The 22,740-nt window shown below is 46.5% G+C and overlaps 1 protein-coding gene across 4 annotated transcripts in view; it reads left to right on the forward strand.

Annotated features, from left to right (window-relative positions):
* Positions 1-22,740, forward strand: part of runx3 (RUNX family transcription factor 3) — a 48,365-nt gene that overhangs the window by 21,652 nt on the left and 3,973 nt on the right. For all 4 annotated transcript variants that reach the window (XM_005477626.4, XM_013271918.3, XM_013271917.1 and 1 more), the window contains 3 exons: positions 118-222; positions 12,342-12,488; positions 18,755-18,829. In XM_005477626.4, the coding sequence (XP_005477683.1) occupies positions 118-222; positions 12,342-12,488; positions 18,755-18,829 (327 nt within the window). The remainder of the gene's footprint in view (positions 1-117; positions 223-12,341; positions 12,489-18,754; positions 18,830-22,740) is intronic.

Here is a 22,740-nt window from a genome sequence, read left to right on the forward strand (position 1 = left end):
ACAAGCGAAGTATTGTTGTGAGAAGAGAGAAAATAAGTTTTGCAGATCATTCTAAACGGTCGTTTACAAAGAGGAATAAATAACACTCATGAACGCGATTTGGTTGCTGTGCTGCAGGAAAGAGCTTCACTCTGACTATCACCGTGTTCACCGGACCGCCTCAGGTGGCCACGTACCACCGCGCCATCAAAGTGACCGTGGACGGACCCCGCGAACCACGCAGTAAGTGCACACGCACACGCACAAAGAGACCCACTCACACTAGCATTATTATTGCTAAAATGCATTGAGGTGCGATGCTGCACAGCACTGTCAGCATCGACTCCTGATTCTCTAAGTGTGGGTGTCAGTAAACCCATTGGCTTCTTGAATGTAGATGAGAATCTTACACTGAGCAGGCCTGAAAGCAAGTGCAAGTGCATTCGTGGGTGTGCAGTGCCTTGGTGAACGGGGAGCTAGAGAATCAGTTCACACGATCAAGATGTGCTAGAAAATCCAGTTTCCCCTAGATTTCTTTTGGGGTTAAGGCTTGGGTTTTGGGGTTAAGATTAGAGTGAAGTTTGGGTTAAGCTTGGGTTATGGTAAGCCTCTAGAGAATGAATGTAGAGCAATATATTGTCCTCACTTAAATAGTAGGGTAGGCTTGTGTGTCTGTGTGTGTGTGTGCAGCAGGGGCACAGGGAAGGCCCTGTCAGAGGAAACTGTAAAGCATATTAAGGCAAAACCCAAGACCACTAAGAGGAGCGGAGTGAGTCTCCAAGCCGCAGGTGGCTCAGCTCAGTGGAACCCTCCTCCTCCTCCTCACTCCTACCTTCTTCAGCGCTGGTCAGAGGGGTCGTACTGTACCTGCCTGCACAACCACATAAGTGGCTCGTTGATGTAACACAGGGCAGACTCCAGCCACCGTTAGCCCTGGCAGGAAGGCACGACGTGCTAAAGCTGTTAGCGCCATCCTTCAGCCACAGCTACGTTCTCTTGTGGTTTAATGCTTCTAGTGTGAAGGATGGTGAAAAGCAGAGGTACTCAGATGACTCAGTCGCTGACGGTTAGAGCTGTATGTGTGCATTTTTATTTTTTAATGAGCTCAAGGTGGGACAGATATGAGAAATAGGATTTTCTGATAGTTTCTATGGAGGAATCTTACTTATCAGGGTTGCTTAGAGGTGGATAACTGCGGCTTATGCGGAAGTGGGTTCTTTAGAACCAGTGAACATGGAGCACACAGGGGACAGAGAGAGTGGCAGCGAGAGCCACATGAAAGGACACGGTTAGCAAAGGGAGCTCAGGGGGCATGGAGTGAGAAGCATCAAGCCCCCACCCCCACCCCCACTCCTCACCCTGCCAAACTGAGTGCCGTCTATTTGCAGAGGTATAAAAGAGAACAGCGAGTAGATAATAATAAACGCTGTGTGTGTGTGTGTGTGTGTGCGGGCATGGTTTCAATTTGATTGTATTCTGTTCAAATAGAAAAAAAAGAAGCTGAATGTGTGTGCGAGTGCATCAAGTGCATTCTCTGGTTCATCTGCAAGTGTGTCAGTGTGAAATAACTGTGTACGTTAAGGCTGTCTCCTATCTGTCTGTCAACAAGTTACGGCTCCAGCTGAGGCGTCAGAGAGGCCGTGCTACTTTTACACTGGCGCTGGGTGCTATAAAGTAACACTGTTTAATATAGGGCAGGAGGAATTTAGAGCTCCATTAAACTCTGTTACACTGTGCTGAGAGGAAATTCACAGAATGACAGAAAATAAACGTCGCTGATCTGAATATGATTTCAATATTCATGAACTCGAACTAGAGCCCCCTCAGTTTCAAACACAGACTGCTGGCCTTTTGTGCTAAGGTTAAAATGCACTCTGTGAGGAGAACAGGATAGAGGGAGCATTTTGAAACGCAGCATATTTATATTGTTCATTATGATGGTTTCAATGTGGTGTGTCTGATCTGAGGCCGAGATGAGCTTAGTTCGTAAAAAAAAGAAAGAAAAAAACTCAAAATAGAAACCTCACAAGATGAGATAAAGGGCCTCTCTTATTTAAACAAGAAGCACATTCTGAGACTATATCAGACAGTCAAAGAACAGGAACACACACCAACATTCAGACATTATTAGGACCATAAAATTAATCAGATCATTTTCTAACCACAAGGCAGCACATTATACCGGCTGTGCAACGTGTCGAGCCAAAAGTTGCGAGGCGCTTCTGCCAACACACAAAACAGCATTTTTTTTTAATTATGAATGTCATCTCAGAGACAGTTTTATACGCAAAAACTGCTTTTCTTTCGGTTGTTTTTAGTCAACGATTACACACAACGATGTCTGTACATCTTGGCCAGCGCCGGGCTCACCTGTCTGCAGGCTGGCAGGCCGCTGGGCCCGGCCGTGCGGGGCATTGCAGGCTGTTTGTGTACGGCCTGCATTTGCATGGCTGCCTGCCGAGCCATGGCAGGAGCTGGCACCGAAGGGGAGGAGGGATTTTTTTTTATTAATGTTTACGGATCTAGTCGAGAGAACCTGATGGACAGGACTGCAGCGCTGGCTCGCCTGCGGCAATGTAACAAAGAATGCTATGCTTGAAAGCGCTTGAGCAGTAAAGGAAACACTTACACTATGAGTACAGTTGTGTACACTAATGTATATCCACATGCCCAGACACACAGCGTCATGGTCATGAATGCACACAGAGAGAATTCTGTTCCTGAACAGTATTTTTGTCTCCCTTGCTGCTGATTTCCTCATCAAACATCCGGCATTTGTCATCCTAATCCACCCCCACCCCCCAATCTATCTGTCAGACTTTAATATCAAACTTCTGCTGAGCCCAAACTGGAAGCACAACTGTCGATGAAAGCTCTCCCTCCAGTTTCGTCTGAGCTCTAACAAAATATCACATCCAGCAACAAGAGAGGGCATGCTGAGCTAGAAAAAGACAGAAAGGCAAAAAAGGAAAACAGATGACTGAAGTGTCGAGTCCCTCCCCTGTTTGTCGCTGCTATCAGATGCCTCCACACAACAGCTCATACGCCCGAGCAGGGTTATTCTCACCGATTAATCCCTCAGCTATATTTTTGTTGCCCTTCTCACCACCTCACTTATACATGACATCAACTGCTGCCTATTTAGCCACAGGGGAAGGGCCCGTTTGTATTTCTGTATCTCTCAACCTGAAATGAATCAGTTCCCCGAAAGACCTTGCTGTGGGTCAAGGCAGAGAGTTCTGACAAGGGTAGGAAATGTTTGGAGCCTGAGAAATAATTAATAAATCTCTTTTGTTAAGGCTGAAAAATAACAAGTATATGGTGTCAAAAAAAATTCTATTAATTTAATATCTGACAGCAGATTAGAGATTTATCTGTGTGTGAGAAATCAGTTCAGCTATGAGTGTGTGTGTTTGTAATGTCACTAACTAGAAAATAGCTTCCACACATTTTCAGCTGAATCTTAAATATCTTTAAAGTTTTAAAGGGACTCTGCCTCTTTTGCCCTGCTGTGGAGACCCCCCCCCCCCACCACCTTTTGGAGATATGTGCTGTGCCCCGTGTTTCATTATTAGTAGTACATCATAACCAAGATTTTAAAAAACTAAAACCAAACAAAATGATCCATAAAACCTTGATGTGAGCAGTTTCACATGGGAACTATTTCCTCTTTAACTGAACTGCACCTGCCAACTATGTCAGTATGCAGAAGAAAATGCTTCTCTACCTGCAACAAGAGGGTCACGCTTGTGACAGCATGGCAGCTTGTAAACATAAATGCTGTAACTCAGCTGAGCTGTAATATTATCTAGCTGCATGTTTCCTTTGGTTGGCGGGTGTGCTTCGGTAGAAACAAAATAGTTCCTATGTGAAACCGCTCCCAATGAGGTTTGTGGATTTTTTTTTTTTGAGTAACCGTGTCGTGGTTGCTGTTGAGTTTTTCAAATGAATTTTCGAGTGCCATCTCATTTAATCAGAGTAAAATAATCTAGATGGATAAATAACACTAGAAGCGAGACGATGAATATCAACTGTGAGATAAATTGGCTCATTTGTTTTTGTGCACGTATGGGGTGATCAGATTTGCACAGACTGTTGTTTGCTGAATGCTGAGGATGTGGCAGCTCGTTCCACCTGAGCGACGTCAAAGTGCTAATTTGTCTCGTGATACTTGAGAATGATACACGTGAAAACATCTTAACCGCTAACATAATTACACAGTATATGTGCAGTACCTGTATACATTCAGCCAGAGCTGACACACTTTCCCACCAACACAGGCCCACGCATCCAAAATCACACAAGTACTGTCGTGTTTTGTTGCCTCTGTTTACTCGGTTGGGTGTGTTCCTACAGCTCCATGAGGAGAATGGTGGGCGTAGGGAGGTAGTCAGGGAGGGGGGGGGGGGTCGGTGCATGTTAGAGTTGGCGGGTTGATTCTATTTGCATTTGGCACACAGACTGTACAAAGTATGCAAATAGACAAACAATGACATTTGCTGTGTTATTTTTCCTGTGATATTGCAGTCGCTCTGCAAAGTAAACAAAGAGATAGCATGAATGCTGCTGCGTATGCATTTGCGTGTGCGGGTGCCCAGCTTATGCACCTGCCAGGTGCATCTCTTTAAGTGCAGCCACGCCCATGCGCCGCAGATCACATGAAAGGATCCCCCTCGGTGCGAATTGCTCTCTCAAAGAAAACTTTGATGTTTGAAAATGGAGATGGGTGTCTTTGAAAGAAAGGCCTACAGGTGTATCAGTGCCACGGGAGGGGGGGAAGCGGCGTGCGTGACGCCGGGTGCTTTCCTGACTACGAGATGTTATAACCTGGAGACATAGCGGCCTGCTCATGCACACAGTCACACATACACAGACAAATAGCGGCGAGCCTCAACGATCAACCTCATGACCACCTAATTTATGATTTGGTTGAGACGAGAGTCTGCCTCAACACCACATACAGACAGATGGGAACTGATAAAGGGCAGATTTTATATCTTTTCAAAGAAATGACACTCTGTGGCGTCTGCACTGACTGGAGCCTGTCGACTGTGGTCTTCCTCCTCCCCGGGGTCACTCCAGATGCATCATACTTGGCTTCAGTGATTAGACGTAGAGCAAATATTGGCTAACTGATAAATCCACTGGAATGCAGTGGTACATATTGAATAGTTCTGAACAGATTTCAGAGGGGAACTCGTGTGCTGGGACAAACCATCCACCGCATTTTGAGCTTTCAGACTTGTGGCGGGAGGCAGATGAGGGCCGTATCATGCATATGCGTAAGCTTTAGAAGCAGCCACTCAGCTGCTAATTATTTTCTCATGTCTTTTTTCGTTGTGAGTGTAACATGATCAAATTTTGTCGTGGGAAGATAAATAAAGGACTGAGATGGAAGCTCTCTGACCACTGTTGCCACCTTAACCACATCTAGAAGCTTTGAGGCCAACTCTCTTTGAGGACGAGGCGCGCACTCGTGCATTCACACACAGCTGTAGGTAATCCTGCTTAAGCTTTTGCACTTAGGCTTTCCTGTGAAAGCAAAGCTAATTAGTTTAAATACCTCGGCCGAATTGTGATATAAACAAAGAAATTGCAGCCATTAGCCTATCACGGGCACCGTTTTTTCTCCTCTTCTCCCTTTGCTGCCTCTGTTTGTTGTTCGGCATGTTGCTGCAGTGTCAATGCACAAGTTTCAGCTGTAAAGAGGAAAAAGAAGAACATTGTCCACATTTGGAAACAGTGCAGTGAATCCTCCTCCTCCTTCAGGCCTGCTAATGACTGTTGGAGGCATGCGCGCACGCACGCACACACACACACACACACACACACACAATAGCTTTGGGGTAAAATGCCCTTTCTTTTTCCGCTCAGACAAAAATTTCCTCCCTATATTCACTGACGCCAAATAGAACAGCAGGACGTACCAGGAATTACCAAATTATTTACAGAGGTCCCAGACGGCACTTTTAATTCAGTCTTATGATGCAAGTAGAAGACACATTCTCATAATCAAATAAGAAGCCGGGCCAACATCTCCACTCAGCTCTCCCCACCTACCCACTCCCCTGTAAACTCAGCAGCCAAGCGTCTTTCCTGTTTACTTACCTATGAATTGAAGTAAAATGCCCACTCTGTGTGTGCTCACTCTTTCTTATTTACACTGACCCATACAGGAGGGAGCCATTACGACCTTTCAGCTGTAATTCAATAAAAGTTCCGATCTGCATTTAGAAAAATAAATGGCCCATGAGTGGAGGAATATTTTTCTCCCCCGCTGGATTATGACAATAAACCGTTTTCTGCGTTGGGGCAAAGAGTGCGAGGGGTGGGTGGGGGGGGGGCGGTTTGTGGGAAGAAGGCACCTGCTGGTTACTGGAAAAGACGCTGTGTACCACCACCCTGCGGTTTGGATATTTATTTCTTCAGGCCTTAATGGTTAGGAACAGTGAGCAAATAATAGGTGCAGCAAGAACTTTTCTTTTGCTTCCAGCAGTGGAGAAAGTTGTAATTCTGTAGGTAAACACAGACTGGAATCATCAGAGCAAAGGAGAGGTCAGTGTTGTAACCTCGACACTTCTGTAACAGTCCACCAAGAGCATTAAAAAAAACAAAAAAAAAAACACAGAGAAAGAACTGAAAGTAAAAAAAAAAAAAAAATTATGCGTGCCTACATGATGGAAAATTCACACATTTCACATTTCACACATTTGCTCTGACCCACCTGGAATCTTAATCTTGTCATTCAGTGGAACTCTGTGTGTTTGCGTGTGTGTTTAGGGGCAAATGCACTCATTTTTGCACATAATTGTGTGTGAGCTACTATGCACAGAGGTGTGAACGCAAAGCCGTTTGACACATCTGCTGGCGTTGCATTGATGTATGTGACAGCAGCAGCTTGTCTTCCTTTCCCACAGCTCTGCGAGGCCCCCACCTTTCACCCAGCACCTCGCTACTTAGAGCAACCTGACTACCATGCAGACGCCAGCGTAAACACACACACAGATGTGCACAACAACCTCATTCACCGTTTGAGCTAAAATAACACACTCAGAGCAGCTTATTGTTTTAATATGATCTGTCACCCGAGCCAAATAGGCCTTCTGTGCACAACAAGGCCAAAGCAGCAGCAGCAGCACTGCAAAGTCTGCAGGCAAGCAGCCAAAAGGCCTGAAAAACAGCCCTGCTCATATCACCCCCCAACACGCCTCAGAAGACAGTTACACACACACACACACACAAAAGTACAGAAAGGCCAGACAAAAGAGGGATGATTGCTCTCAATGTGCTACGGGCCTTGCTGTATTGTTCGAGAATCCGGGTGCACTGGGTCTTATTTTGGCACCCCCTCATCCTCCTTGCCTGCCTCAACCTGCCTCGCTGCAGGGCTGTCCTTGTGTGGCACTGCTTCTGTTCCACACACACACACACACGCATACACACACGCAAAGCACTTTATCCCCTTATCAGAAAAGGAAGGCTTCGCTCTTTGCTCAAACAGTCTCATGTAGCAACTTCCGTTGTGAGCAGCTTGTGTTAGGCCTGCGAGGGGGATTTTCACAGTGCTGATGTCCCCAGAGACAGGCTGATGCATCTGCCTCAGGGACCAGACGGTCCCCCAGCTGTGGCCGTAGAGGATGATAAAAGCATGCCACAACTTTTGTTGACGTCCCCCTGAAAGCCTAAATAATGTTTCCGCAAAAAAAAAAAAGAAAAAAAAAACTAAAAGCGCTGCTGTGTTTATGATAGACACTTTAGCTCACACTTCTATCCAGAGATACAGTTTGTCATTATCATGAAGTGAGTGCACAGAGTCGTAAAACTTTACGCATTTATTCATAAAGACGTACGGGAGCGTTATGTAAATGAGTTTAAAGCAGTGTAATGTCTGAGTGTGGCAAGCATCGACTCATTTAGGCCCAGACGAGACAGCCACAATCACCAGCCAAGGGTAAAACCCACATCCTTCAGGGTCAGCCTCAAAACAAGAACTTTGATTTGCCCCACTGTAAATACCCAATGGTGTGATTGGTGGCCTTGGGAAGCACAGAGCCAAATGCACTGCTGCAGAAAAGTGTTTTGGGCTGTGCTCGTAATAGAACGAAAAGGGAAGTAAACGAAAAGTGTGGCAGAAAGAAGCAGGGTGGGAACGCGAGGGGGGGGGTTCAGGTCCGCTAGAGAGGAGGAAGAGGAAGACAGGTGTACAAGGTTTTGCTCAACACATGTTGAAACGTCCTCAGTGTCTGTTAAGGGCAAACGGAAGTTTGCTCGCAGGCAAGTAGGCCCCACTGCAACATGTGTTCAACTGTCACCCCGCAACACTGTCGAGTTTCAAAAGTTAGATAAGGATGCAGCTTGTTTTCATATCTTTTCAAGACTTTAGTTTCAGTGCGCTAGCACAAACAACAAGGGCTTCCCTGACCTAAAACTTGTGGTATTATTAAAATGATTCATTAATGCAACAAAAAAAAGCTCACACAGCTGCCATTTTGTGTATTTTGTGCTAGACTCAGGAGCGCTCCTTACACTACCCAAACATTTTTTTTTTATGTAATTCAATACCATGCATACATAGACAGTCCAGACATAGTTTTCACTGTGATACATGCACTCCACATTAATTCTTGTCTGTTATCAGGGGCCTATCAAGTCCATTTATACGACGAAAACAAATATTTACACTTCAAATATATTCAGTGCAGAGCTGGGTCACAGCCAAAGCACGTATTGGCCTTTGCCGTTCAGATAGAGTTTCACTTTGTCCCTGAAAAAGAACCCAGCCCTTAACTAAAAAGGGCTTGTGTTTAATGTGTCTCCCTTTGGACGGCAACATATGTTTCTTTCTTTAAAGGAGGCAGAGACAGACAGACAGATAGAAAATGAGAGGAGAAGTAGAGAAAAGTGTGAGGGTGAAGGAAGGAAACAGGTCGCACTGGGTGATCGTTCAGCTGTGGCATCGTGTTAAAGTCCTGGCAGTCACCTCGCTGAGCAAACACTGCCTCCCTGTTGAGCTGATATGGGTTTTGTGGAGGGAAGGCTGGGCAACGCTCGGTGGAGATTGTTCGTGTGGTCTGGTCTGGGCTTAGAAACGCCCACGTGCAGTGTGAGGAAGAACAAAAGTTTGCACTTTTTGCACGATTTACACCTGAACTTACCTCAAAATGCTTCAAAGCACAGATACAAAAGAGCAAAGCAATGCTGCAGTGAAGATAAAACACTATCAGGAAATAAAAGCATACACACACACACACACACACACAAAACAAAGCAGGGTTGGGAACGGCACACCCATTTCTTCAAAACACAGCCATCGCCTTTCACTACATTGTTAATACCAGACATTTTATATCAAGCATTTTATTTGTTCTTCATAGGCTTCCATAATGCTTTCAGATGATGCGACCACTACTCTGAGAGGAGGCTAGTAAATCTACAACCTTTAGCATCCATTTTCAGCTCTGGATGCATATTGAGCGCTGCTGTTTAGGCCTCATGTGTGCATTGCCTCCCATCTCCCAGCTCTATCTTGTGGTTATGATATCATAGAGAGAAAAACAAAGGCATTCTTTCCTAAGTGCACACTGACACATTAAATATTCATCTGACCACAGAAACCCCTCTGAAATGGGGCTGGTGTGGAGCACCGGCACCCCTCTGGCCCTCCAAGCCCTGCAGAGTAGAAGTCAAATGTTGGCGGTTGGACTTGACACAAAGCAGCTATAGCCGGGGTCAGCTGGCCAAAGAGACTCTTTTGGCTTCTGTATGCGGATCATTTAGACAGCTATTGAAACTTTTCTACAGGGAGTAACAGTTTTCTTTTTAAGACACTTGCCATGTGCAGACATGGCAAAATAATAAAAAAGGAGGGCTGTCGCAGAGTAGCCTTCAATTCCTGCATGCTTCAAGCTACACGGGCAGTCCGAAGCTCATGCCCTACCGCCTCTGATCACAATTTCCCAGTAAGGCTTACAGGCTCACACAGACAAAAGGGACAGTTAGACGAGGAGTAAAACTGAGAGGAGGTGCCGAAGGTTTCAAGCCACCTCCCAGTCGACAAGCAGTGTTTACAGCAACTGCAAGGGCAGGGTTAATGAGCGCCAGGTCTTGTTCTAGTGATGCCACCGCTCGCTCCCTCCTTCCAAACATCGCCCTCTCACAAGCCACTAAACCCCCTGCTGGAAGCTGCGAACAGTGTGTCGCTAAAGCGTCCCTGCCAACTGGAACTGGGCCACGGGATCCACAGCTCAAGTGTGTTCATGTGCGTGTTTGTGGGTAACTGAATGATCACTTTCATCCCTAAAGAGTCAGCCAATTCATCTCAGACCACCAGTGGCCACAGAAAAACTGACCAATTATCATTTTTTCCCCCCGTGCTGCCTGTCTTTTTTTCCAACCAGAGAGCAGTGGGATGTATCATTTCCCTGACCTCAGCCGTTTGAGGTGGTGTAAATCTCTTAATAACTACACAAGGACACATATAGGGGTTATATTTGGAGGACTGCTTCCCCTGGCCGCCCCTGCTCTGGCTTGGAACAGACAGTAGCCACAGTGTCTATGTGGGTTATGGAGCCTGGACCAGGCGCTGTGTGTGTGTGTGTGTGTGTGTGTGCGCAGAGAGAGAGAGAAAATATTCTGGCTTCTACCTTCCATCAAAGTTTAAAAAGAAGGCCACATGTGAATAAAAATGATATTACAGAGCGTGCAAGAGCATACGAGTCTATCCGGGATTTGTTCTGAGTAACGGCACAGAGCAAAGTGGCAGGCCAGAGGGTGGACTCACACACACTCACACAAACAGCTGCAGAGCAGCAACACGACTCCTGTCTCTGCTCCTACAGATTAGTCATGACTGACTCTTTTTCTTCTCACACATTCAAAGTTTCATCCAACTCCTAATGAGTGAATGAAGAGCGACGATTTTGATTTGAGTGCCTGCTTGTGTTCACATTATGTCGGAACATCACCCCTCCATGTATGTGGCTGCCTGCGTGTGCGAGTACGGGGAGGGGAGGGGGCTTCAGAGCTTGATATTTCTATATAGTTTGTAAAGAGAGGACGGAAGCGAGGCGGTGGGCACAAACAAATGGACAGAGCGGTAAACGAGAGGAAACTTTACCCATGGGTCAGCCTCGGAGGGAAGATATATTGCCCATGGGTCAGTGGAGAGAAAGGACGGGCAAAATCCATATTGGTCCGTCTGCCTTGCCCCCTTTATATAGTGATAAAATATTCAAATCCAGCCATTACTTCACATTAGGCCACTCTGTAGAGATGCCAGGGAGAAAACCACAGAATGTATACATGCCGGTTCACACACAGTTTTGGTGCATTGATAGTTACATTAAAATGTCTTCCTCCCATTAGAGGCACAGCCCTCATCCGCACTCACGTCTGACATTTAAGGTGTGTTCACATGTGTATTTGTACATGAGTGTGTCTGCATAAAAGGCATGATCAGAGGTTTTTTTTTCTCATCTCATCGTTTCCCTGAACAGGGCATCAGAGTGATATGGGGGCTAAGTGTGTGAGAGTTAGACACTCGGTTGGATTTAAGAAGCGCTGCTTCAGTTCTCACCTCCTGCACGCACAGACACACGCTAAAGTCTCTCTTTCTCTTTCCCTTCTCTTCGTTATGTTTAACAGCGATGACTGTATGGTCTGCTAACCTCGTCTGGGTGTTTCCTTCTGACTAAGTGCTGTGTCAGTCAGACCTGAATTTGCGTGGGTGTGGGTGTGAGAGACGAGTGGTTATTGGGGATAGATGCACTCACTTTTTCTTTTCTTTTAATCTTGTTAAAAAGACCAAAAACATCACTTTTGTCCACAGAAGAGTGCAGCAGTTGTGTTGTTTCTTAGACTTTAGGTTCGGGGAAACAAAATTCCTCCAGTAATTATTTTTGACCACTTACGCTATCGTTATCTGCGGATGACGTGGCAGCAGGTGCAGCTTGTATAACATTTAGTGTCTAGCCAATGTATTTCAAGGTCTGCTGACATTCTAATAATATTTTTGTATGTGGAAGCTGAAAACATGGTGACGGTCTCTTGCTCTCTCTCTTTTTTAAATATATATATATATATATATATAAATGAATTGCACTGAAGCATACTGATGCTCGTCACAGTCCAAGCTAATTTTACACTAATTACAGTTTAGACAGGAAAAGTTGTTTTGCCAGGATGTGTCAAACCGCTGTGCTCCAGAAAGAAATTAGGGAGAAGGGGAATTTTCTAATAGGACTCTTGTTATTGTGTTTGCTATTTTTGTAAAAGCCTGGCAACAAGTGCCAATTTTCCAGGTTGTGTAGGAGGTAAAATGTGCAAGTGCTTGACTTCTTCTCCTCCTCATGTCTTCCTTTCAGGGCACAGGGTGAAGTTAGAAGACCCCCAGAAGATGCAGTTCTCAGACAGGCTGTCAGAGATCGAGCGCTACCAGCGGAGTATGAGGATAGGCCCAGGGAACACCAATCCTCGCCAAATCCACCAACCCCACCTTGGCACCACACCAGGTAAGGAGGTCCAGTGACATATACGAGTACAACCAGCAAACTTTCACATCTCTTTCGAAAGCACTAGTTCTGAAACTGTGACGCTGAGTGAGTGTGTGTAGGGAAAATTCACAAACATAATTTGCTGTTACTTTCGTGCTGACCTTTACTTATGATTCAACTTGGACCCTTTTTATTGATAGTTTTTGCGCTTTGCTTGACTCTCAGCACACACACACACACACACACACACACACACACACACACACACACACACACACACACACACACATCTGAAAAACTCAACATAGCTACATCTGAAAATACACAAACCTTGTTGTGAATAATTTTATTTGTTGGAGCTATTTTCATTCTACTGAGCTACACCCACAAAGCATCACTGTGCAGAGGCAAGGATGCATCTACCTGTGACGGGAAGCTTGTAAACATTAATGGCGACCCACATTATTTAGCTTCATGACAGATGTTGATCAGCTGAAAGAAACGAGTTCCTGCTCCTACTATCATGATACTGTAGACAAAACAAAGTGTGCATATTTTTAACCGTGTTTATCTCATTTTCCACACATATTTAAGAGAAGGCAGTCATCTACAGCCTATACTTTCAAAAATGAGTTAGATGGAAGAATATGTACACTTTAATTTGGCCCTTTAACTAGAATGACTGAAAATCTCCTTTAATAAGCTAAATATATTTGGTTTAATTTGGCTGAAGTAATTGAATCTGTTCATATGTCAGCACAGCACATGCCGTTCACCTCACCCTGAGCTAAGCCAAGAGTCTTTCATGTTCTCCACAAACTTTTCTGAGGTCTGTTCCACTAATCTGAGAGCTGTTATGTGTTGGCCGTTCGAGGGGAAGCTCATGTCAGCGTTGTCCCCGGATGCCCTGCGCTGGTGGGTCTGGGCCCCACAGTGCGCGGGGTAGAATCTGCAGCCAGGTGGCACGGCCGCTGCTGCCAGCCGAGCTCGGCCAAGGTGCCGAAGCTGGCCTCCGCACGCCGCGCAACTACAGCCTCAGGAATGTAGCAGCCTTCCGCTACCTTGGCAATCACGTCAGTCTGAGACTGTCCGAATGTGTGGGGGTGCGGGGGAGGCTGGGGGAAGGCTGAGAGTCAGACAGAGGTGGTGCGACTGGAGGGGAGGAGGCTGTGTGTCAGCTGTGGACAGCTGCGTGGGTGAGGATGACTCTTCCCTCTCTGTTGGAGCCTCTTTAACAGGAAGCACACATGCCTGAACGCAAACTTCGGCCCACTCTCTGGTTCTCATGCTGGCTAATGGATCTCATTACCTTTGTATCAGCATGCTGCTGTGTACAGGAGGGCTTGTTTGGGAGCTCTGAGCCGTGTGTGGGTGGAACACTATCAGTGTGCACACTGTTTGGCCTTGTGCTTAGCTTAGCCAGCACTGATTCACCAGTATGGGCCTATCTAACAGCTGACTGCAGAGAACACAGGGTCTTTCACCCTGCTCTCCTCTGTCCTTACTTACTGTTGATATCGCTTTTGTTCGCCTGCACGGCATGTACCGAGATGAAAACACGTCAGCCATTTTAGAAACACCAACAACAGGTTATGCTGAAAATAAACGGTGCGGCTCTTCGACACAATACAGTCACTGTGATGATCATTTTCTGACGGCTCAGGGTTTGGCGTGCGCGCCGCGGGTTGTCTGCCAATAAAAAGACCCCTGCAGCAAACCTCACACTTTAGGTTTCTGACTTGAAAAGTGGGCGGGGGGAGCGCGTAGGCGGGCCGGCGGGGATGCACGCCAATCGGCGGGGAGAGGTGTACAGACACGGTCCAGACAGCAGACGAAGCGCTCGGCTCTCGTCTGCCTCACGCAGGATTAGGGCAGGAATTAGACTTGCCTGGCTTCAAAGGCCTGCAATGTTGCAACACACACATGTAGTCGGAGAGCAGACACAACACGTTAACATCTCTTGTAAGTGTCAAGAGAAGTTAAAGGCCTTGAGCTTCAAGTTACAGCTGCCGGTGACTCGAGGCTGTCTATAAGAAGTGTATGTGAGTGAGACAGACGAGGGGAAGGGCTGTAAAAACCACACACCTTAATCTGTGGTATTACCATCGTGACGGCACACCGCAGGGCAAGAGTGGTAAAATAATTAAATAACAGAGGAGACAGCCTTTCTCCCTCCCACCTCGTCTATCTGCTGGCTGAGCGGCAGCCCGTGGATGTATGTTGTGGCACGGATCCCGCAGAGCGCTCCCGTATGCCTAGGAATCGCGCACAGACAACAGCACGACAGCATTACGAGCAAAGCTCAAACAAAAATAGACTTGTTGTAATAAATCCCATCCAGAGACACAGGGAGGTGTTTACATATCAACAACACACACGTCTCTGCTTTTGACAATCCCTGCCAGACGCTGTTGTACTTTGCAGATACTTTAAGTCCCGAAGCCTGTTTGTTTGAGAATTGCCGGGTGATAGATCGCCCATCAACATGTTATAATTAAATGGATTCCCTTCTTGCTGTTACAAAAGATGTTTTCCATTATCCGAGGCTGGAGCCTCACATCCCCCCCCCAACCCCTCTGAAGATGGCTCCAAAAAGGAAAGCATAGTGTCACCCTGCTCCTAAAGCCTCCTTGCTTCATATTGTTGTCTGAGCTGTGAAATACTGTCTCAGTTTGCTCGTCAACAGGACACGTCTGCAGACATCAGCTACCGCTGGATTCTTAAATCACACCGAGACAAAGATGATTGCACCATAAGCACACTTAAAATAAAACACACACACACACGTAGTTCTATGCTAGTGTTGCAAGTTCTCCGCTAGTGCCCCAGACAGACAGGGTAATTAAGAGCTCATTACAGTGCATGCAGTGACAGGATTCCTGCGCGCTGGCAGACGCTACACTCGCTGCTTGTTTTTGTTCTTCTGTGTCCACAGGTAAGCCTGCTAGACATGTGGAATGATTCTCAGCTAGGGTGGAGGGACTGTGTGTGTGTGTGTGTGTGTGTGTGTGTGTGTGTGTGGTTGAAAAATGCATGGTTCAACTCGTGCAGTCAAGCAAATCTGACACTCAGACAATCAAGTACTAAATTGTTATTCTGGTTTTCAAAACCTCAAGTGAGCTACATGTGTATACTATGTGTATCTGTGGGTGGCAGTTTTTTTTCTTCCCTTCCTCTGATACACAATGTATTCGACAACATTTACAGTCTTAAGGGAAGCAAGCAGCTGATTGAAAATTTGATTTATATCAAAGTGAAAAGTGGAAAACAGATTCCAGTTTTACCCTAATCCGTTTTAAAAGCAGACAAAACTCAACAAGCCCTTGGCAGAGCCTCTAACAGACAGCCGAGAAGAAAGACGCTCTTTTAACTTTAAATGTGTTTTAACAGTTAGAGAGGCAGGAGGGGGGAGAAAAGAAATGGAGCACCAATTTAATCATCCAAAAAGAAAGTCCTGGCACTTTTGAGGTGGTATCACTTAACATGTTATTTGTTCCAACACCTGTGTGTTCCTCTCTGAAGATGAATATCAGATACTAGCATAACGTTCCACCATCAAGTCAAGTGCTCAGGGCTTTGATGAGGGCCCAAAAGTGTGTGTGTGTGTGTGTGTGTGTGTGTGTGTGTGTGTGACTCATGCGGTGATGTTGCTAAAAAACTCGGCGTAATCTTCCAGATCTACTATATTACTCACTACATTTTTTTTGCCGTATTCAGCTTTTACCCGGAAAGCTCTTCCCCGTTAATGACTCTTCTACAAATGTTGGTACCGCTGGCGTCACACTGCACAACTGGCGCACATCTGCTGCAGCTCGGCTCTGGCGCGCTCGCTCAGCGCGTTCAGGCTGTGGCCTCTGAGTTGGAATTGACTCGAAAAAGTCCCGTTTGATGGAGGACCGGCCTGATTCAGCCCCTCCTGCCTCGTCCACAGTGACCACACTGTTTACTCCGCATAAACAAGCCGGCCGGCCCCCCAGGTTCGAGGCAGCACTCTGCTACTGCCGCAAACTGAGAGGCTCGCGCTAATTCACACATCCCGAACGACACGATCAGCCAATTAGAAGCAAGAGCGAGACAGGAAATGAGCGCAGTCAGGTAGCTGTGGTGTAGACTTTAGAGTATAGCCACCGCGCTCGTTGGGTTTCATGCAGACTTCTGCCAAACCCGAGCAGGAAGCTGGCCCTCTGAGGCAAATGCAACTAAAACGAGCAGGAACTGGAACAGTCCTTTAGACACTCTGTTTTACTTCTGCACTCCACTATTTACATAATATGTCAATGGCCGCCACATAGTTTATTTGTTATGGTGCCTGAAAGCTTCACTTGTGGTTAGTCTCTTTTTGTGACCCTGAGATGAATAATTCAAACTGAAAATGTTTCTTTTCTTCAACTGAGAAAAAAAAGCTCTTTTGAAGCCCTGGTGGGGAAAAAAACAAAAAAAAAAAACAAAGAAAAGGAGAAGTGAGAGCGAGATGTTTTTTACCAGACTCAACTGTTTGTGTAAGTTATAATTTCACATCAGAGCCGGGCCCAGTTTTACATTTCAGCAATTACAGAAACTACATGTGTGCCATGAACAGTCTCTATTGAGTCTGGGGAGAGGGGAAGGGCGGGCGGACGACGAGCCCTGAAAGAGAACATAGGATTTTTCAGCCCATGTGTTTGTTTTTGCTCACGTTATAAGTGAGGGCTCAAAAGACATATCAAATGTCCCACATAGCTGAGCCAAGGCCGTGTTCCTCCCCTCTCTAACACGCTCTCTTTCTCTCCCCTTCCCTCGCTGGCGTCTTTCTTTCTGTCTTGCTCGCTCTCTCACATTCTCTCCCTGTTGCGACGCCTAAGGCCTGAGCGAAACAGGAAGCCAGCACAAGGACCAGCATTCACAGTGTCTCAATGACACGCTTCATTACGGCAGGCGCATTACATGTCTCAGAGGCGTCGCTAGATCCGGAGTCACGAGGATGGACGCCATTTTGGCTCTAACATCTTCTCAGCCTCCTCCTTTCATCTACACATGCACTTCAAAAAGCAGCACATGTGTGTTTATATGCGAGTCCTCTCCAAAACTACACTGGCACCACCCCAAAAGCTTCTCATTAGTGACGCGGTCGCCGCTTCTTCCCTTCTCAGCCACCGCCTTCCTCACTCCTCGGCTCCACCCAGGGCTGAGGGGGGGCCGGCCGTCTTATTAACAGGGGTAATCTGTGCCTCTGGTATTGACGTTGTCTGCTGGCCAATCAAAATATTTGAAGGAAATGTTTATTTTCTTGAGCGAATCGCACCAGCTGCTTGCAAGCCTTTCTGAATAAGGCCATTTATGTTTAAGAATTTGCCATTGTGAAGCATAGTGCAGGACCTCTCAGTGACTGAGTGCTGATTTGGGTCTTTGCAAAGGAAGTGGAGGAGCTCCAGGGGAAGCAGAGATCGTACACTAGTTAAGCCCAGTGTGGCTATAGGTGAACAACCCAGCACCGCCCTCCTCTCTGCCTCTGGCATCCCCTCTCCATCCTAATTGCCGCTACAGGAGGCTGGGAGAGGGAGGGTGTGCAGAGTCACGCTGAGGTTAGACGGCTGATTGATGCTGTCGTTAAAGGGAGACGACACGAGAAAAATGTAATACACGTTTTTCAGCCTGTATGTTGAAAATATTTACGCACATTTGATGAAAAAGTTTTAAGCGAGACGTAACACTATCCGGAGGCGCGCAGACTGGGCTGTCACGCAGCACATGTGCCGAGGCGCTCCACGCAGCTTCGTGCACGTCGTCGTGTAACAACTGCACCGTCTCAGACCGAGAGCAAACAGCCAGCTGTTTGTGCTGCGGTGTGACCGTCCAGTGTGAAGCAGGGTCCCACGCGTTGGGCCAGTAGCTCCTCGACCCTCCTCGGCTTCCTGACAGCTTGGCTGGATAAGCTTCACAGATCCCTCCGGTGTCTGGCCTGAAAGTCCCAAAAATATCTCATATGCACCCATCGAGCATGTTTTTCCAAGCTTGGTCTCACTGTGGTGAGAAAACCACCCCTCCTCTTCCCAGCCTTCACTGCTCAGTCAGCAGAGACCAACCTGTGACAGGAAAACATCTCCAAATGTCCAGATGTCAAGACGGTTCTGCCCAGTCTGTCGAGAAGGCGTTTTTGGATTGTGTTTTAGATTGCTAAGGCGCAGGCAGTCACCTCCTCACCCTGTACACGCACACAACTCGTATTAATTCCCAGAATTGCTCTACTGGATTGTTTATAAAGCACACATCCTGACATATTGCTTGTATTGTGTGTGTTCTTGCAGCCCTGTGGCAGGATCAGATGGACACCCCCACCCTGAAAACCTGCAAGGTGGAGGAGGACCTGAGACCATGGCCAGGTGAGACACTGCAATGCACTGCTTTTTTTTTTTTTTTTTAACCCACACACTCTTTTGTCTCTTGGCTTTCAAGGTTATTTTTATAGTGCTCATCAAAAACCAGCTTGACAGGCAGGTTTCTAAAAACACATTATACACAATAAAATGCCGTCATACAGGCAGGAAAATTAAACGAGGACAGTTTGTGCAGTCTGTGAAATACTAAAAGGCAATCAATAGTTATAGATAAAATATAAGCAAATTAAATTAAACATATTTAAGTAAAAATCAAATCAGAAACCTGTCTGAGGGACTCAGCCTGCACACTGGTTAGTAAGGGGAGAGACGTTTTGACGTGTTTTGTAGGTCATTGTTGGTTCTTGCAAGACGTCTCACCATTACACTTCATACTTGATAAAAGAACTAATTTAACTAAGCATGAGACTCTGTATTTATTTTAGGTTGTTTATGCATGACGGTGTCTTTGTGTGTGTGTTTCAATTTGAAACTGAGGGTGTTCGCTAGTTGCGAAAAAGCAGCCTGAAGGGTAAAGTCACTAGTAAGGACTTGTGTGAGCAAGCGTGCAAAACACAATGGAGTTCACTTTGAATATAAGTCTTTAAAAACATCTCGCACTGATTTGTTTTAATTACTAAACGTAGTTTTTCCAAACTGAAACAAAAAAGCTGGAAAGGGTGCGCCGGCGTACCAACGATATTAGAGTCTGTTTCACTTTGCCTGTAGGGCCCAACTACATCACATGGCGTTCCCGTAATGCCACCATCCGCTTTTTTTTTTCTTCATTTTCTTTCCTCCTTCTCCTTTGTTTCATTTGTATCTTGGCGATTTTGATTAAAAAGCCCTCTCAGTCTCACATTCGCCTACGCACAACCCACCACTCCACACCAGACGTGCTGACTCATACGCTCACGCTGTGATGAAGCCCCGCATTCAGACACAAAATGACTTTTAGATTTAGCACTGCGCTCTTGCTCTCTTTTCTGCATTTTATCAGATACAACACAGTGTGTAAGGCAAAGAAGAGAAATGTGTCTAAACACTGACACAGCAGAATTATACGTGTTTGTTGGCGTCTGTGCAAAGACACTCGGGGCTGTGCGAGAGACTGGAAGCAGTGAGAAAAAAATTTAACAACAGCGATTCTCATGTAGCTACAATCCCAATAACTGGTTAACAAACACATCGCACCAGTCGCTTTGCAAGCCAGGATCGTATCTCTCACAGAAAAAGATTTACTTAACAAAAAAATATTTTAATCGTGTCACCTCGTGTGTCGACGCATTAGGGAAATCTCAGGGTTTTTGTAATCACAAACTTCTTTTTCCCTTGCTTGTGTTGCATGTCACAAGTTGAGAACATGCAAAATCCTCTGCGCTCACATGATAAAGTGCTAACGTGGATGAGGCTTTGGGGCTGCCGACCGTGTTGCCACAGTACAGAGGTGATCGGTATTTGCATCCAACATGATGCTCCGGCTCCAAAGCCTCGGCGCTTAAATAAACACCTGGAGATCATTTGTGTTCATTTGGGTCTCCTATTCTGCAGCACCGGCCCTGCCGTGGCGTTACGTTACCCTGTCCTCGTCGGCCTATTATCAGCAGCGCCTTCTCACCCTAATGGCATCCACTGTTCAAACCAGTCAATAAATCAACCAGCCGCTTTCTGCTTGTGAAAGGACTTAAATCCTTTCTCAGGAGTCCACAATGCAGAGCAGCTGGGCCTTTTCAGGGATTATATCAGAGAAAAAGATTAGAAAACAATCTTACTACACAGCACAGTAGCTCTTTCCACGTAGCCGCACCAGCCCGGGCTTCTCTCTTTTTCCTCCTTCCACTTATTTGCCTGAGACACCCTTCCCTGGGTGCTGGCCGTCACAGTTTGCATCAAGCCTGAGTAAACATTTCACAGGTGAACGCCTGGATTTGCATGCCCCCCATTGTCAGCCACCACATTCAGGCACACGTGCATACACACACACACACACATAAGCCTGTGCACAATTACACACAGAGACGTGACCGCCTCAAGCCTGCCCTTGTGTTAACAACCAAAATCAGTTTCTCCCGTATGCAAACGAGACAAACCTCCTGTCATATCTGGGTTACACGCTTGAGTGTGGACTAGAGGACTTCTTGACCTAAGCAGAAAAGAGGAGGGCTCCACCCTTGGCACTGCAGAATTCAAAAAGAGCATGGCGCTGCACTTCAGAGCTCATGCAGGAACACCATGTTCTCTATAAAAGCCCCGATTCCCAGCTACCCGCTTCATACACTCAGAACATCACACACTGTGCTAGCTAGGCCTCTGGGGTCCATCCTTTATCCTGTCCCTGCAATTTAGTCAACACGTTTCAGATGAGCCTAATGGAGATCATGTGTGGTTTTGTGCCGTAGAGGTTACAGGCAGCGAGTACTCGGCTCGGTTAGGAAGACCCTCTATGCCAAAGATACACCACCGTTACCACAGCCGCAGCAGCAAACCCTGCACTTATGCTGGGTGGGGGAGGGTGGAGATGCAGGAAGGTATGCAACGCAGTTAAGAGGGAGAAAAAGCAGACTGCAAACTTTGCTTCTCAATTACAGGACAGTTTGTTTAGCCCTCTCCTCCAGAGGGAGCTACTGTACTGTACCAGACTCCTCAGGGCTCCCAGCCAAAAACCTGAGACTGCACAAGCCCATTAAGGTGTTGTGATAAGCGTCCAGTCCAGTTTCCCCTGACGGAACACAGGAGTCGATCCCCACCGCAGTTTGGCCCACACATTTCCACCGACTTCAATTAAGCGGAGATCGTGGGCGGCGTGGGCGGCAGCAGCCAGAGCCGTCGTGTCCCCACGCCACAGAACCCCTCCCCAGTTTCACCCCGAAGCCTAAATTTAGCACAGAGTGGGACAGATGAAGGGACAGACAGGGAGAGAGCGCGAGAGACGAGGAGAGGGAGCAAAAGCTTTTTGAGAGTCCGGTAGGAATTAGTAGGCTGACTCCACTTCACCCGAATCAACAGCAGCTGAGGGCTTGGATTTTCCTCGCGTGAAATCAGATACGGAGCCCGACTCCTGTGCCTGGTAGACTCTGGAAAAAGAAACAGGCCCCCCACCACCACCACCACTACTAACTCCCTCATCCCCTCAAAAAAAAAGAAAAGGAAAAAAAGGAAATTCAACAGCATCAATGTGTTGCTGGAAAAAAAAAACAAAGAGTATAGCTGGGGCCATGGAAATTGCAAAGGAACTGATTTTTTTGCAGCTGAAAACGGACCCAGTTCTCCAGACATGGGGAAAAGACATTTCAACAAGACCGTGGCACGCAAGTTTGGCATTCTCCCCCCTCGGGGCTGTGGCGTGCAAGCGCTTGCTATTTGACAAATACAAGCTTTCTTTTCTCTGCCATCCAAATCCACATTTTACACTTCAAGTCATGTGGGCACACTGGACCCATGAAAGCCACACGCAGACAAACAAATAACCACGGGCGTACACAGGCGTGGACGGAGCGCATACTGTAGGCTGACATCAGGTATGAGGAACACTCACTAGTCTTTATGGCATACAACCAGGTCAAGGGCGTTTACGATTACAGAGCGTTTGCGCTGGCTGAAGGCCACCTTACCGTTTTCCAAAATATCTGAGTGTCATGAACACAAAGACTCGACGCGCTCAACTTGCCAGGCAACACTTAATATTTCACACCTTTACCTGGGAATTTAAAAGTGTGTCTGAAGCCAGTAAAACCACAACAGTAGCAGGTAACTTTCCCAGTGTTAGCATTTAGCTTACATGCAATTAAAACAAAGTGAAAATAAATCAAAGGTATCATAAGTACATTAAGCAGAAACTTGGAAAATAATGGTGCTGGACTTGGACTGAAACACAAATACTATCCGAGGTGTCAGTCGGCAGCTTTCATAAATCTGTG

Source organism: Oreochromis niloticus, linkage group LG19 (assembly GCF_001858045.2).
Source record: "Oreochromis niloticus isolate F11D_XX linkage group LG19, O_niloticus_UMD_NMBU, whole genome shotgun sequence".
Lineage (NCBI taxonomy): Eukaryota > Metazoa > Chordata > Actinopteri > Cichliformes > Cichlidae > Oreochromis > Oreochromis niloticus.